This window comes from Mycteria americana, chromosome 3 (assembly GCF_035582795.1).
Source record: "Mycteria americana isolate JAX WOST 10 ecotype Jacksonville Zoo and Gardens chromosome 3, USCA_MyAme_1.0, whole genome shotgun sequence".
Lineage (NCBI taxonomy): Eukaryota > Metazoa > Chordata > Aves > Ciconiiformes > Ciconiidae > Mycteria > Mycteria americana.
This window is the reverse complement of record NC_134367.1, coordinates 127,067,082-127,083,973: the sequence shown is the minus strand read 5'-3', so window position 1 is coordinate 127,083,973 and position 16,892 is coordinate 127,067,082. Positions and strand designations below refer to the sequence as shown.

The 16,892-nt window shown below is 40.9% G+C and overlaps 1 protein-coding gene across 6 annotated transcripts in view; it reads left to right on the top strand.

The window, feature by feature from the left end:
- The window catches only part of PLCB1 (phospholipase C beta 1), a 415,791-nt gene that overhangs the window by 276,412 nt on the left and 122,487 nt on the right, over positions 1–16,892 (top strand). For all 6 annotated transcript variants that reach the window (XM_075496917.1, XM_075496921.1, XM_075496919.1 and 3 more), the window contains exon 10: positions 14,088–14,234. In XM_075496917.1, the coding sequence (XP_075353032.1) occupies positions 14,088–14,234 (147 nt within the window). The remainder of the gene's footprint in view (positions 1–14,087; positions 14,235–16,892) is intronic.

The following is a 16,892-nucleotide window of genomic DNA, read 5'->3' as shown; positions in this document are numbered from 1 at the left end:
CTGCACCATTCCCTTCAGCTGGAGCTTTTGCTCAGAGGTAAGGAAAGAGAGTCTTACAGCAATACTGCATTTCAGGGGTTATGGAGACACGTTTTTCTGCTGCTGCCTGCCTGTATTGTGTTTGACTCAGCCTCAGACTGTCAGAGCCCATAAATAGAAAACTTACTCTAAAAGTAAAACAGCTTCTTTGTGCTTGTTGCTGTTTTACTGCCTCTTTTATGGAACACGGGGAGGTATTCAATTTTAGCAGCAGGATTTATTATTTGAAGATGAATATCAGATAAAGTTTACTTCTGAAAACATAAAGCAGCATGGACTTAAGTTCTGAAGGAAACAAATGTAGATAAACTTGCAATAAACATTGTGGGGTTTGCCTCTTCATTATGACTGCTACAAATGTAGTGCTTTGCAGCTGCAAAGGGCCCATGAGGACAAAGGGAGGGAAGACTGCTGTGATCCAGTGGGTGACATCTAGAACTGGTGGCAGAAGAGCGCGGTTTTCCTGGCTCTGCCACAAATGAGCTCATTGACATTTGGCCATCCCCTTTCATGTGCCGTTTTGGTTTTTGCCTCGTCCTTTGGTTGGCTTGACTAAATAGATAGTCGGTCTCTGCCTTGAGGAGCTAGCAATGATCTGTGAGTCTTTCGGTATGTACGGTATCTGTCATAACAGGGCTGTTAACATAGTTGGAGTATGTGTACTACTGTAACACAACGACCATATGAGGAAGTTTCCCTTATAATGTCAGATGTAATCATCTACTCTGGGGAGTACACTTAAACACTGGGGAGGCAGAAAGAAGTGGTAAGCTAAAGGACAATGTTGGCAGAAGATCACAGAGGTTATCAAGTGGCCTTGAATAAATTTAGGCTGGAAATTAGGAGATGTTTCCTAACATTATGGATCTGGCACAGCCTACCAGAGGTAGTAAAGAAGGCAGAAAAAACAATTGTTATTAAGATAGAGCTCAATTTGTTTATGAAAGGGATTGTATAATGCAGTGCTTGCAGCTGCAGGACCAAGTTTAACGAACAGACAAGCAAGTCCCTTTAAAGGGGCTAAGTCCCTTCTTTTTAGTTTATTTGAACTGTCTTTGCAGAGCCATGCCCTTATTCTTTTCCACTTCTCTTTAATATTAATCTCTTCTTCAACTGGAAGAGTTTCTGGAAGTAAAAATACTAGCCGCGATGAAGACTTTTCCTAGGTTTTTTCCTACCTGTGGCACGCTCACACTCTTCTCTCTTCCCATTATACTGCAGAACAGTCTTTTTGGCAAGCACATTAATAGCTTATGTAGAGAAGTACCGCTTAAGAGAAAAAAGAATGTATTTTTAGATGTCTTTTAATGCAACTTAGCAATTGGAAGTAAGCCAATATTTAACATTATTACATCTCACAGGATCACTCCGAGGCATTCTACAGAGAGTGTTTTTCAGAGGTTTGGGAAGACAGTGACATATTCCAGTAGTGGCCTCTTTCAAGTCTGTCAGAAATAACTGTAGTATTGCTGGGATTAATGGTATTTTTATCTGTCTGATTTAAAAACTTTCCACTTACCTAGTTGTCTGCCTGTCTTAGAAATCTGCCATGCATGAAGTGCTCATTCCGCTGCTAGCTAGGAACTAGTATGAAGGTGGTTTTGTAGTGTTTTTATAGATTTAATTGGATCTAAACTATCTGCCTTCTCGTATCCTGTAAGGGATATCCTGTCAGAACCCATTTCTTTATTACTTCTGTGCTGAAAAGTCAAGAGCAGCTAGAGAAGGGGCTTGTGTCTGCAAAACCCTGTGACCCTGTGACTTTCTGTCCGCAGTAGTTTTTGTAGATGGTTGCAATTTGGGCTCAAAGTGTTCAGAAATACCAAGCTAAAGATGTCTGCCAGGAGACCTGGGTGTAGGTCACTGTGTTTGCCTTTGCTTAATTTGTCCTGATGTAATGAATGAGGCCTGCCCCAGTGCTAGGGCCCTTAGCACCTTCTGCTCCTGGATCATGCTCCAGACCTCAACTGAAGTCCAGAGCAGCAGGTATGTTTGCATGTAGACAGTAGTTATGGTGGGAAAGTGGGTCTTGAGGACAGTTCCTTGACACTGCAAGGACATCTTTTACATCGCTGTGTTGCTCTGCATCATCTTGCAATGTCAGCTGAAGTCCTCAAGATGTAGATTCACTGGGGCTTTTAATAGCCAAGGCCCCGCTCTTGGACAAGAACCTGGAAGACAGTAGCTGAGGCTTGCTAATGTAAGGACTGCATAAATCAGGCCAGCACTTTTAAGCAAAATTGAATTTGGACAGGGAACAAAAAAGAAAAAAGCGGAAAAGTAAATGCCTGCCAAGGAATAAGCTGCAGTCCCATGTGCTTTTCTGGCTAACTTTAGATGCAGCGTTTCTTCACAGTCCAACTTGGAGATGATGCTGATCACCTTGCTTTAGTCTTGAGACTTAGGAGAGATTGCTTCCTTATGTACACCAGAGTGGGATTTTCCCCCCTCCTTAAAAATTACCAAATATTCAGATATGTGTATATACGTCTGCTAATGTTTTAAAAACCGTTTTGGTTTAAAGAGCGAGCTATCTGTGGCTGAAAAGAGAGGATGATAACCAGTAATAGACGCCTTGCTCCTACATATAGGGGTCTGGTTAAGTGTGAACTGTAACACAGACGTGCTTGATTCTAGACGCTGGATACTTGTGTGTTTGTTAGCTATCATAGGCATATGCTATATATATATATATATATATACACACTACTTGGAATTAATAAAACACTGTTTTACAGTATAACAGGTTCCAATAATTGTACTCCTTAACGCAACACCTCTGCTTACCAAAATCTGAACTGTGGCCATGCTTTGTTACAGCAGAGGCTTTTAAAGCTGCTGTGGAGACTTAGATGATCAATATCCATCAAAATAGATGTGTTTCCAACATTTAAATTTTGAGGGAGAGAAAATGTTGACTGTCTAAAATCTTCCCTGCCTATGTGGGTGTTTTACTGTTTTCTAGCACTACTAGAGGAAAATACATAGATTTCTTAGGCTGTAGCCCTTGTGGGTTAGAGCCCTTCTTTCCTGGGTGTTTGAAAAGGGCTGAAAAAACCTGTGACTTCTAATAAAATAAATAAATAGCATGCTCAACATTGCACAGTGACTTTAAGATCTCGTTAAAATGGATGGCTCATGCCAACAGACACAAGTGAGGTTTGGAAACTTTTGTTTCTTCTCAGGCGACACTCCATCTTCCTTTCACTTTTGAGATGGCAGTGTCCTTGGAATGCTCCCAAAGTTTTCATGCTGATTGAAAATGCTCTTTATCATAAAAATATGAGGTTTGCTATTTGGCATGGCTTGCCTAGAAGCTTATAGGAGATATTTTCTCCCTAAAGTGAACGAAGTGTCTTGAGCTGCAGTACCTCTTCTGAAATCCATTCAGAAAAGTGGTTTTCGGTTTGCAAACATTTTCTTGCAAGAAAAAACAATTGTATCCAATGTTAGTTTTCTCTGTGCACTTGTACAGATGATAAAATGGATATGATAGCTTCATTAGAATGACAAGCATTTCCGATTCGAACATACTGAATTCTGCTTTATTTGGTTGATAGTCCTTACTCTGCAAGATACTCTGCATCTCAGTGTCCTTGGGCGTGCGATATTTCCGCATGGATTAACTGATACTGAGCAAGCTCTTTTAGGTACGCTACTTAAACACAACATGTTTACCTTCTCACGTTTTCCCTCATTGACTGCTTGTCATTCAGTAAGTATTTATTTTGGATATTGTATAGGAGTTACCATTCTCTGTTTATATTCAGATTTCCCTGTGTCCTATTATAATACACACATTCAAGGGGAGAGCAATGAATCTTGCTCTATTCCTTTCTTACTCAGTAAGTTTTTTGTTTCTTTTTCAAGAACACGTTGCCAAAGCTGGTTTTGGTTTGTGGCCAGGTAACTGTCTAATTACAGAAAGTAGTTGAGCAAGTATAACTGAGGGTAGAATTGGATCCATAATGATTTTCTTTAAGTTTAGAAATCTGAAAGGAGATTTGAAAACAACAGGATATTCTTCTGGTTTGATTTTAAAAGATTTAAGCAATGAGACAACCAATAAATCCTGTGCAGGACTGTTTCCTAGCACAATTAGTTGTAGCACTGCCAAGCTTTTGCAGACGCTCACCCCAAGTTTTGCCTTGCTTACTCTGATCTCATTACATGGTTCTGCCTGTGGCCACTATAGCTCTTCTTCCTCATCCTTATCATTTACACTTAAAACACTTGTTGACAATTATATTATTGCCACTTCAGCTTTACATGCTTGATCTTTCTTGTTTTGGCATGTATTGTGACATACGTTATTATTCATAACACTTCTCTAAATAACCTTCTGTATACAGACACGTTTCTGATACTAAGTAGTCAAAAACTAGAGTCATGAGACCGGGTGCAGTGTTAGTGTCCCATTAAGATCCTTGACGTTGTCAATAGTTGAGTTAAGCGTCACTTGTGTCCATTGAATCTATAGGGTAGCCTGTGTGGTAAGGTTTAGTTATGGATACGTATGTTGATATATTTGATGCCGTGCATGTTCACCTCTTTCATCAATGGCTTGATAGTAAAATGCCCGGCCAAACAATTTTTTTTTTTCCAATCACCTTTTTTGATGCAGCTACATACAAGTGTATTGCTGCTGTTCTCTGCATCTTGTCTGCTTTTCAGGATGATGGATTTCTAGGCATCTTCTTTGCAATTCAGCTCTATATTTTTTATTTTTCTTTGCTTGAATGATTAGCTACCTAGCTTGAATTATTATTTGTGTGTTCTCATTTGATTTCCGTCCCATTTACCTGGTTCATTACAGCTTTACCATCTTGTTTTGATAACAGCTCCCAGAGAACTGTCTGTTCTTTAAACCCTGTGTTGTTGATTCTACTTTTTCAGATTATTAAAGACAGTATGAAACCAGACCTACTGCTGATCAGTGTGGCAGCCTCTGGGCTTCTCTCGTGCAGTTCAGCTTTCAAATTCAAAGAAACTCTGATCTTGTAGTCTGACCTCAGTTTATTTCTATCTGTGCTTTCTACAGATTAGTTTTTCCAATAAGGAAAAATTTGAATTCAGAAACTCTATTAAATGCTTCACTAATATTCAGATACAGCAATTCAGATGTATTGCCCTTCCTCTACCTACTTAGTAATTTGAGAAAACTGTCTGACTAGTATGAATTTTTCCCCTTGCTGATCATTGAGAAAGTTGCTAAAATGGAGGAGTTACTGACAACTTCTGCTTGTGGTGTGTAAATGATGGTTGGTGCATAGATATTTTGGAAGTATCTGCAGATCCTGACCTGAGGCCTGAAAGTCTTTTCTGTCCCCAGTGTTTCTTCTAAAATAGAGCGGCACTGATGCTCCTGGGGTAAAGTCCAGTAACACAATTGTAGAGTTCTGGCATTTTCAGTCTGGGCTGACCTTGTACTATGTTCTCTCCTTGTGATGACTCTGCTGTGAAGAGGATGTTGCTTGGACAATGCAGTCCCATCCTGCCCTAGTTTACAGAACTGAATACAGACAGAAATTCCAGTTACACCATAGCAATACAGTAATAGCACACGTGTCTGGAAAGCTGAACGGGTTTCAGCATCACTTCCAAAATCAGTTGGATGCAAATGCTGCAAGTGTCATCAGAGTGGCTCTGGCACATGGTGTCCCACAAAGTGTGAATTTATGTAAATTCGTCCTTGTGAACTTCTCTGCTGGCTTACAAAGCTAGAAAGCATAGAGTAGCTAACGTGTGCCCAGTGTCAAGAGACACACCGGGCGTATATGCATCCTACTCTACACCGTGCATGAAAATGTTAATACCTAATGAGCTGTAAATTGCAGTGCTGGTTTGTGAAATAGAATTCCCAATGGGACATATTGTACAGATCTCTCGCAGGATTATAAAATATCTGCTTTACTTGGCGGCGAGAGGACTGCTCAGTTGTATGGGATTACAGTGAATGTGATTAATGTTACAGATTGCATTGGAATAGACCTGGTTTTGCTGTCAGACAAAATACTAATGTAATTCTGTGTTGCTGGCTGGGAGATATGAGGTGCCAATTAATTGTCTCTCTTCCTTTTTTGTTTGTTTGGTTTCTTTTTTACTTTAATAACATCTCTTGGCACAATTGTGCCTTCCAGTTATGTTATAAGTGAGTGGATAACAGCACGGGCGTAAACAAATGGAAGGCTCTATTAAGTTTGCAAATATATGGAAAGAAATGTTTAAGATCCATGCAGCTAAACCTGTTGACTGCTTACAAGCAAATGCACATTTTAATTGTCTTACAAAACATCCACAAATTTTAAGGAACAAGCAAAGGCTGATGTGAAAGTTGCAAGATTGAAGTGCAAAGAAAAGTGTGCAGATAAGTGGTCTTTTCTGCTGTCAGTTGTGCCTCTCTTGTTTTGTGTCCTACTCTGTCCCAAGACTTCGCCCAAAGGACCGGAAGGCTCCTGGGAGCAAGTTATGCAGACCCGAGCACGCCGGGGGACAGGGGAAAATCAAGTAGCAATGACGTAGCTGTGCATACAGCTCACCTGTTGAAATAAGAGGGACAAAGTTGAGATCAAGCAGTTGCGTTGAGAAGTTTGCAGGATTACCTGTACTTTTATATTTCCTCCAGACTCTGCTGGGGTTTTGACCTTTATCCTGGGCCTCTGCAGAGGGCACTGAGCTGGTGAATAGAATCATAGAATCATAGAATATGTAAAGTCGGAAGGGACCCATAAGGATCATCGAGTCCAACTCCCTGCTCCTCGCAGGGCTACCTAAAACCAAATCACATCGCTATTACATCAATATTTGGATGTATGTCGCTGTACAAATAGGTTATTCCCTAATCTCTGTGGGCAATGTATTTCACATGCTCTCGTCAGACCAGGAGACAGACTGAGGTTTGCATACTCTTTGATCTTCGCAGTGGAGAAAGTTTCCACTTTCTCTGTTGCGGGGAATGGAGGTATCCTCACTGCCTAAGGACAACCTCGGTTCATGTCACCACTGCGTTACACCTGCCCTTGTGGTACCTTCTACTGGGGCAGTCTGAGTAAGGACTAGATCAAGAGGACACCCTGCAGCAGCAACAAGACGAGACCAGCAACACCAGGGATAGCCTGATCCTTAGAATAATGCGAAAGCATATCATGCCCTGGATTTGTTTTCTTAGTTTTGTGGCTAACCTTAAACCTCTGTTTGAAATATAAGACCCAAGCGTGCACTGTGCCGGAAGCAAAAATGTGGTTTGTAGTGACGTGGGGAGACTGTGTCAGCAGGAGAGTCAGCTGAGCCAAACACATCTGCATTTGGTACCTTGTCTCAGATTACTGACCTTCAGCTCTTATTAAAATAGTAGATCTCCAGTCCTCGTGGCTATAGAAGCAGCCTTCCATTTTGAAGCTTCTTCTAGAAGCTCAGCCCGACTCTGAACCTACATGTGTCTTATCTTGTGCTTGGCACAGTGCTGCAGATGTTGAGTGAGCAGGGGTTTGTTTACATCCTCAAGTTGATGAGCTGGCGAGCTCCCAGGGACCCACGAGCATTTCTACATCCAGAACAATATGCCGATCATGCTGGCACGCTGGAGGGGTTGGGAAAGCAGGAACTTGTCGAGTTACCTATGTCTCATTAAGCAGCAGGAGAAGGATTGATGTGTCAAAAGCAGCCTGTGCTTTTGCCAGCCCTCAAAACTGCATGAGAACAGTTTTACATGAGGATATTATCTATATCTGCACTTGGACAGGAAACTGCATAATGCACGAGGACCGCCACAGGCCCTGATGAGAAAAATATGCTAGGTTCTCTAGATCTAGTCATTGAGGATTATGAAGAGCGTTGTGATAGCACAGTAAGTCTTCAAATAGAGGAGCCTCTGAGAAGTCTATTCACAAAGTACAGTCTATCCTATCAACCAGTTCAACTGACTGGCTGGAATTCCTGTTTCATGGCAAATTTGTGAGCACCATCTCCCAGGAATGGCAAGATTCCAGATCTCATAAACTGCATAAGAAAACATTTTGATTTATGAATGTTGACAATATCCAGGAACCACAGAAGAGAGGATTCACTTCATTACCCCCTACAGATTTTGTGAATTTTCAGTAGGTCCTTGGCCAGCAGTATGCCACCTGCCTGAAGGCACCTTCCAAGAAAAAGAATTTGGGATGACGAAAGTGACTTCTGTTGTCTGCTAGAGCTGACAAATGTTGACCACAAAGGAGCCCTGTTTCTTACAGGCAAAGTAACAGTTACATTTTTATGTGCTTTTCTTTAAACTGCCATCCAGGAACATTTACGACTTTGATCCAGCGTAATATATCTTGAAAAGTACGGGATCACGTAGCTGTAGCTAATAAGGAAATATTGTGAAATACTCAGAGCTTGCCACTTCATTTATTTTTGGGTTTTTTCTCCCCTGTAACCATTTTGGAGCAATCGGATGGAGCCAGGGATGCAGAAGATCAAGCTGCTGCACAAACACTTCACGTCTCGCGTAATGAAGCTGATCGCAGCCTGGGAAATTCAACAGAATCTCTCAGCATCCCTATTAAATATACTACTCTTCTAGTAGGAAATTATTTCTCCTTCTACCAAATTTTAGTGAAAAAAAAATACCAGATTTGGTTGACTTCACTTGCCTGTCAATCTGGTGATGGTTCTTTGATCTCTGCGTGAATTTCACCACCAAGCAGGTCATATGGAGCAGCCGTTCGAGGTGTCCTGTGGAACGTCTTGCTTATGGGCTGCTTCATGCTTTGCTGCAGATGAAACGCTGAATGCTGGGGACATTTTTGGAGTCCCCTGCATGGGCTTCCTCTTCCTTTCTGCCATAAAGGATGAGGTTTGGAGGCAGCGGGTGGGACAATCGCTGGCAAACTCCCCACCAAGCAATTGGCGGATGAAGTTCAGCTTCCAAATTAAAAGCGAAGGGGAGAAGGGGATTGTGGGCACGCCGCGAAAGGACTGTTGGCACATGCACCTAAAGCGCAAGCAGAGCTTAAATCCACAGCGCAGAAAAGTAGCGCAGGGATAAAGCCGGAACCTGACTGGAATAGGGCTGTCTGAGTTTGGACTATATTTGTCTTGTGAAACGATGGCTTGGGAACTTCATCGTGTGAATAACAGTTTGCGTGGGCAGTCCTGACTGCGAGGGTACTTTGCCATGCATTTCATACCTAGAAGGTAATGGGTCGAGTGTTCAAAAGACGTGGAGGGTTCAAGGTCCCTTTCTTTTAGAAGCTTCCTTCCTGTTTGGAGAACGGATTTTGGAAGGTATGTAGATGTATAAACATGGAGAGAGGCATGTAAAGGCATTTCCAGTCTTTCCAATGCCTCTAGCTCTTGTAAGTTTTTAATTCAGGTAAGTTTTTAGAATTACATAGAAGTTTATATTATATATAATTTATAATTTATAGACAAGTGTTCAGCTACAGATTTATAATTTTGAGGTATTGGGAATGTCTGTGATTAAGAATACATTAGATGCTTTCTTATTTCTCCTCAATACTTGCTCTTGTATTTTACAGACCTGTTCCGTTGCACAATAAAAACATTAAAGTTGATCTGTTACTTATTTGGCTTGCACAAAACTTTAGCCAGTCACTTGTGTGTGTGCTTTGACAATCAAATATCCCGCAGCTGACAGTCATCACAAATTTCTTCAGTCTAGTGAGCCCAGAGAAGAAAAAAATACCCATGTTAATCATCAAACACAACATCTGAGCATCTTCCATTCTGTGTAGGAGCTGGGTGGTTCTGACAGACTTTGCAAGTCATCCAGCTGTGGCACATTACGCAGTCGCTTCTTGGCGAGATGTGCTGAGACAGCACTCATCCTGTGAGCAGAAGTGGATTTGCATTAAGTTGAAAACGGAACAATTGATTAGAATATCCCTAATTTTCGCTTTCATGTTGAATTGCCTGTCAGTGCCCAGGCGCTGGCAGCGGGGGGCCTGTGGGGCTTCTGTCAGGAGAGGCCCAGGCTGCCCCACACCGGTTCCAGCCGGTTCTGGCCAGCTCCAGCTGCCCCGCCACAGGGCACAGCCCGGCCCCTCCACCACACTGGCGGCAAAATGGCTGCGAGGCAAAATGGCTGCGAGGCAAAATGGCTGCGAGGGAGTGAGGGGGGAAGAGTGCGAGGGAGTGAGGGGGGAAGAGTGCGAGGGGTGAGGGGGGAAGAGTGCGAGGGAGTGAGGGGGGAAGAGTGCGAGGGAGTGAGGGGAGAAGAGTGCAAGGAGTGAGGGGGGAAAGTGTGAGGAGTGAGGGGGAAGAGTGCGAGGAGCAGCCCTGTGAGCCCTGAGGGGACAGGAGGAGGAGGAGGAGCTGCAGCCCTGCTGCAGGCATTGCCCCGTATAGCAGAAGGCATTCCCATGGCACTGTGAGAAAGAGTTACGCGTTGGACATTGAATAGGCCGGACACCACAGGAAGAAGGAGGCATTTTTATGTTTGTGCTGTTGCGGTGTTTTAATAAAGCACTACTGAGTGAACCCCATAGGGAAATTCTAATTAATCAGATAAATTAGAGAAGAGATATTTGAGGGGGGAGGGGAAGGGGCGGAATTTCTTGTGCTGGTAAGCTCCAAACCCCGCAGAAGAAAGCATCTTCCCTGAGTGCTGTAGCTGTTGACATAGCTTCTGTTATGGTTACATCTGTGTGTGCTCTCCTCGATCTGGCTTTGCCAACAGAGCTAAAAGAGGGTCGTCTGGGGTCTTGTCTTTCTTTGCACTGCACTTAAGATTATTTAGAAAGGTCTTGAACCAGATGTTATTGAAGTTGATGGTGGCATTTCAGCAAACACTCGTGAGCTTTGGGTCTGCCTCTGTCCTAATAAGTGACATCAGATCAAATTTAACACAGCAATGGTGAGTAAAAAAAGACAAGCCAGTTAACTCCACAATTTTAAGTATGTAAAGCACACCAGGTTATTTTGAAAGTTTCCTCAAAGACCTACGGTTCAGGTGATTTTAAGGCAATTATGTGTGAGCAAAAGAAAAAAAAAATGTGAGTCTGTCTTGTCCCTGTGTTTTTGCCTGGTGTGTTTCTTTCCCCTCTAACTTTTTATATGTAATCATATCATTAAATCTTCCTAATATATATCTGAAGACAAAAGGTGACAGCTGTAATGGAAAGAACTGATCACAAATTATTTTTTCTTGGCAATGTCTGCGGTAAATTTGTAATATGCTTAAGAAAACAGACAAGAAATCTTACCAATAAATTGAGGCCATTTCATTTTGGATGACTGTCCACTGAGGATCGTCCTCACTGCAGTTGGCCTCAGAATATCATTGACGCTGATCACAAACAATCTACTCTTTAATATCCAGGATACAAAGTCCCTTTGACATCTGCCATCTCCGTTCCACAGTCAAACTCTCACTGGTGCAATATCGGCTGTAATTGAACTTGCAAATTGCTTCACTTTCTGAAATGCTGACTGCTTAATTATGATGGGGAAAATAGCATTCTACAGCCATAAGCTCAGATAACTCTGTAACTCAGAAACTATGTAATTATACATGTGAATAATACTTGTTGTGATTTATGTTCATACCAGCGGCAATACGCAGAAGGACCACTCTGCAGACCTTGTCTTAGTTCAGTGTGGAAGGGAGCAAAGAAGCAGAATGAACGACAAAATAGAGAGAAGGGAGGAAATGCAAGCCTGGGTCTTGCTTCCTTTCATCCCAAAGGTGTTCAAGTGAGTACGGCACCCAAACAGGCTTCAAGCGATTGTGCCGTTCAACTCCCAGCTTAACCCACAGGTTTTCCAGGGGGTACTGTCCAGTCAGTTAATTTATCCTCAGCTTCAGGTCTCCATCTGAAAAACAAGGACTGCAAGGACTGTTTTTCAGGTACGCTCTGAGAATTAAACACAGAGATCACTCTGAGATGCTTGAATACTATGTCTACGTGAATCGACCTGCGTATCTGTATAACAAAATGGAAGTCTCACTTTCTGAACACTGTGATTAGGATGCCACAGTTTTTTTTGAGGAACTGTGTGTGTGAAAACTACTATGTTTCATTTTAGCCTGGAGCAGGAATGACAAAGCAACTTTAAACCTCCTAGTCTGGCTGAAAGGAGTACATTCAAAACAACACGGAGATACTGAAGATGACTCTGGATGAGCTATCTCAAACATCAGAAGTTGCAAATCACTATAATGTGACATGGCTTTGCTGGTTCCCCGTGTAGCCTCTTACCCATTTTTTCCTGTATGATATTGCTTGTGTGGTGTGAATGTACACTGCAGATCATATCCCAGTGAACTTGGTGCAGAGTGTTTAAGTGGATTTTAGCTCAAGCTAACTCTATGATAGTGCCTGATACTGTTTACATTCATAATGTCTCTCTGGTAGATTCACGCAGCAGATAGGTTGTTCATAAATCTGTAGTTTCATGAAAAACCTCAGTGGTGGGTTTTTTCCTGATTTGCTCCATCTTATATTTTTCTTGTGAAAAGGAAAGTACATAGGCCTCTGTCTGTGGATGATTAATTACTCTATAACAAAGCAGCTGTGGAGCCTGACAAGATTGCACTCAGATTACAGTCTTAAAATAGTGGATGGACTTGATGTTTTTCCTTCCAACCATCTTACAATTGTTGTCATAAGAATGAATGATAATTGCATTGCTCTGTATTGTCGCTACATTTCTTGTCATATGAATAGGTTTATTTAACGCCACCATCTTGGGTTGTTATGAAAATGAGGCATCTGAACTTAAGACTGTTACATCTTCTCCTCTCTGATCAAGAGCCAAATCCCAGGGTCCAAGCACAGATTTTAAGTAAATGCTTTACATACTATATTTGCATGATGTGGTTACAAGCTTTACGAAAATGCTGCAGGGTTGACCATTACTTCTTCATATGCTAGAAAAATACGTGTAAGTTTATATATTTTAGGATAAAAAGGGATTGAGCCTAAAAGGAGAGAGTAACAGAGTTAGGAGTAGAGCTGAAGCCTTCCATTTTTCAATACCATAGTCAGGCAACTAAGTTTTTTTTCAATAGAGATACTGTGCAAAGTATCTTGAGCTGGGGACAAGAGGTAAGAAATTCTCATTGTTGGGAGTCACCAGGCACGCAGCTGCTTCAAGGTTCCTCGGAGATACAGAAGATCTGTTTTACTGTAGACAGTAACTGAATTAACTAAAGCTGAGTGGCTGAGTAAATCTACAGATGAAATCTAGACAAAACAACAAAAATACCAGGCAAAGAAAAATTTCTCAAATTTGTTCGGTTAAGCATTAATCTTCAAATATAGACTACTGGATTTTTTTTTTTTTTTTTTTACTCTAAATGTACAAATTGACACTAACCCTAAAATCAACTTTATGGAGAGAGCTTGACAGAGAAATTCATCCTGACCTAATAAGCACAGCTCCACTGAGATCAATGGTGATATTTAAGCTGAGAATAGGTCTCAGCTTTCTAATTTGCCAGCAGCGTATGAAATGATCATTTATGCTGGCACTCCAGTGAGATATGAATTGGAAGACAAATATAAAAATTACAAAGCAAAGCTTAGTTCCCACTTGAAAGGTGGTTCATTTAGTTTGCTTTGCTTTGCAGTTTGGTTGCGTTCATATACACACGCTGAATCATATTCCAAAGAGGTCAAAGTTACCTGTTTCTTTGCATGGCTCTCTGTTTGCTGGTTTCTTGGTTTTCTCTGGAAAGCATGCTTTCTTTTGTCCCCAGAAGACCCCTTTCCTTGATAGGCTTCAATTTATTTTCTCTGTTCTTCTAGCCCTCTGTAACTCCGAGTCCCCTGTGGCTTTGATTATCTGTAGACACTGATTATGAACTGATTTATCTTTGGTACAGGTAAAGGGATGTGTATTACCTACAACTTATATGGCTGAAAATGAGGTAATAGTAACAAAAGAATATATGAATAACTAGCTGAAGGCCAGTCTGGTGATTGTATGGTCTTTCACACGCACCTTTCTGTAAGTGTATATTGAACATAACAGTTGTATTTCGCAAAATCTGTACGTGATATTAATTGGTGCTTTCCCTGGATCTGTGTTTCTCTCAGGACAGATATCAGTGGATGGATTTATGCGATATCTGAGTGGAGAAGAAAACGGCGTTGTTCCACCTGAGAAACTGGATTTAAATGAAGATATGTCTCAACCACTGTCACACTATTTCATCAATTCCTCACACAACACCTACCTCACAGGTACAGTGTTGGCGGGATCTGATTTCTTATCTTACAAAAATTCGTAGCATATTTGTAGTGATACCGTAAAGTATATTAAAAGCATCAGCAGTAAATGATGATGGAACTTAGTCTTCAGGGAAGCAAGGGTTGCACTTGATTGTTGTTCTAGCTGCTACACACGTACATCAAATATACTTTTATTAACAGGTGAGCAGCAGTTGCGTTGTTCACATAAGGTCTGATCTGAAGCCCGGTGAAGTCCCTGGAAAGTTTCCCTCAACTTAGATAGGATTCCAGATTAAGGTCCTTATTTGGGGAGGAGAGGGAGCAATGTACCTTTTATGACAACCAAAGATAGCCGAACAAGTATGTGAAGCAGAATATGGGAAACATCTCTGTAGCTAGTAAATTTGCCCCTAAACATTAAATCTGACAGTTTATTGAGCTCCATGAAATTTGCTTTGATTCAGAGATTAGAGAGGTCCCAGCATGGCACATAGCTTTCTGACAGTCCATTCATATCTGCAAGGAATGGAAATCTGGTCTCTGACCATATCTAATGTCTGAGCTGAAATTTTTAGGTGCTGTCATGTTTTTAAAAAGGCTGAGCACCCAGAAGCTCCTGTTAATTTGAATTAGAGTTAATGAGTCTGAACTGTATCGTTTGCACAGCAAAGTCAACAATGCTTTAAGATTCAAAAAAAAAAACTAAAGCAGTTTAGAAACCCAACTTTTGACACTCATTTTCTAGTCCAAGATGCTGTTAACTGTGAGAAAATAATTGTAAATTCACAATTTTAGTTTAGTTTATGTAAGAACAAACATTTTTGGCAAGCAGATGTGCACAGGGTGTTCTCTTCTATTTGATTTGATGTTTTCTTTGTCTTGTCATGTTTGCTAATGTCTTAGCATTATGTAAAAAAAAATGCTTACGGTGCTTGCTAAAAATGTGTCTCATGGATAATGTAGGCTTTTCAATGTTATTAACAGTCTTGCATTGACTGACTGAGTTCTTCAGAATGCCAGTATGCCAAAACATAAACAAAACCATGCAGTGGTGATGCTCGGTTTAAACAGACCATGTGGTAGTTACTTTGGTCTGTTTTGTGTTTGTTATAGCACTTTCTACAGCACCTTCTAGTGCTTTCATAAAGTGAGTGAACTGTCATCGTTTCCATTAGACACCATTTTTCAGAGGTTTATATCTTGGCTGTAAAATGTGTTTTGTGCTAGAACTTCTCACATAAGTATTCGCCTTGACAGCTATTTTGTTTCTCTGAATTAAAAGAAGTGAAAAATCAGTGTGGCCACTTTTAAATTATGATTCCAATATGCAGAAATTTATGCTCCTTGGAAGAGTTGCAGACATGTCCAAAGCAAAAGCAATTTTTAATTATGATATTTTGCAGGCCTCTTACCTCCAGTACGGACTTTGTTCTGTCAGTGAGGATTAGGACCCACTTAAGCCAAATGCTGCAGCTTTATACAGATTTTCTGGAAGAAAACAGTAAAACTGTTGTACAAATGTGGGAAGCATAGGCCCACAGGGAGGACAGACAGTGCAGTTTAAAGTTGGTCTGAAGAAATAAAATACTGCTCTCCCCTCAGCCAGCATGAATTTACACCCAATACCATACCACAGATTTTTATCAGGGCTGATCAGGACAGAGTCATGTTCTGAAGGTCTAGAAGCACAGAAGCCAAAGAACAAAGAATTAAGGATGGAAATTCATGATTAGTCCAACCTATTCTAAATTTTTAGCTGCACAACAAATGACCTAACATACTTAATTATTTTAGGAGAAAGAAAGTTTACCTTGAAACGTTCCAAATTCGCTTTGACTTGTATGTACGTTTACCTTGAAACGTTCCAAATTTGCTTTGACTTGTGTGTGACTGCAAATCATCTCAGATTGCATGTACGGATTTCTTTGCCTGCATTTCTAAATAATTTCAGAAACTACATTTGGAAGTATGATCCTCAGTCTTAATTTAACATAATATTCCTGGCTTAGTAAATTGGGAGGAGTAAATCAAAGTAAACTCAGGGGATAGTGCAAAATAAGTTCTAGTCTCTTTCAAAGTCCATTTCTGAGTGTGCATTTGCACATTTAGAGGCACAAAATGCATGCCCTTCCCTTTTTGTGGGTTCATTATGTTCAGTAAATGTGTGGCAGCTGGCTGACAATGGGATTAATGATGTGATTTTTATCTGGGTATTACAAAAACTGACAGCCTTAGATTTTGCTTTGAGGCTAGACCAGATACAGCAATCACATTGCCATTTGCTTTCTTCCAACAAGGACTTAGTTCAGCTGAAACCTGTAAAATTAATGGTGGCAGACTATTCTTTTTCCCAAGAAGATTTCGAAGAGTCTGCTGAAGTGCTCACAGCTTTGGAAGGGAAGCTTTGGTAGCACCTCTGCCCTCACTGGAACTGTGAAATAGCAACTAGTCATGTAATAATTATTAGGACAATAAGAAAACTGTTCAGTCTAGCAAGACTTTATGATTACTGTGCTTAATGCCCTACCAATTATCTCTCCCTTTGTTAGTTTTTTAAACCCAGAAAAAGCATGCACAAAGAAACAACATTATAACATAAAAAGAAACATGTGCACACTCTGAATTTATTTTTAATTACCCTGATCAGTTTCCTAGCCTTTAGTAGAAACC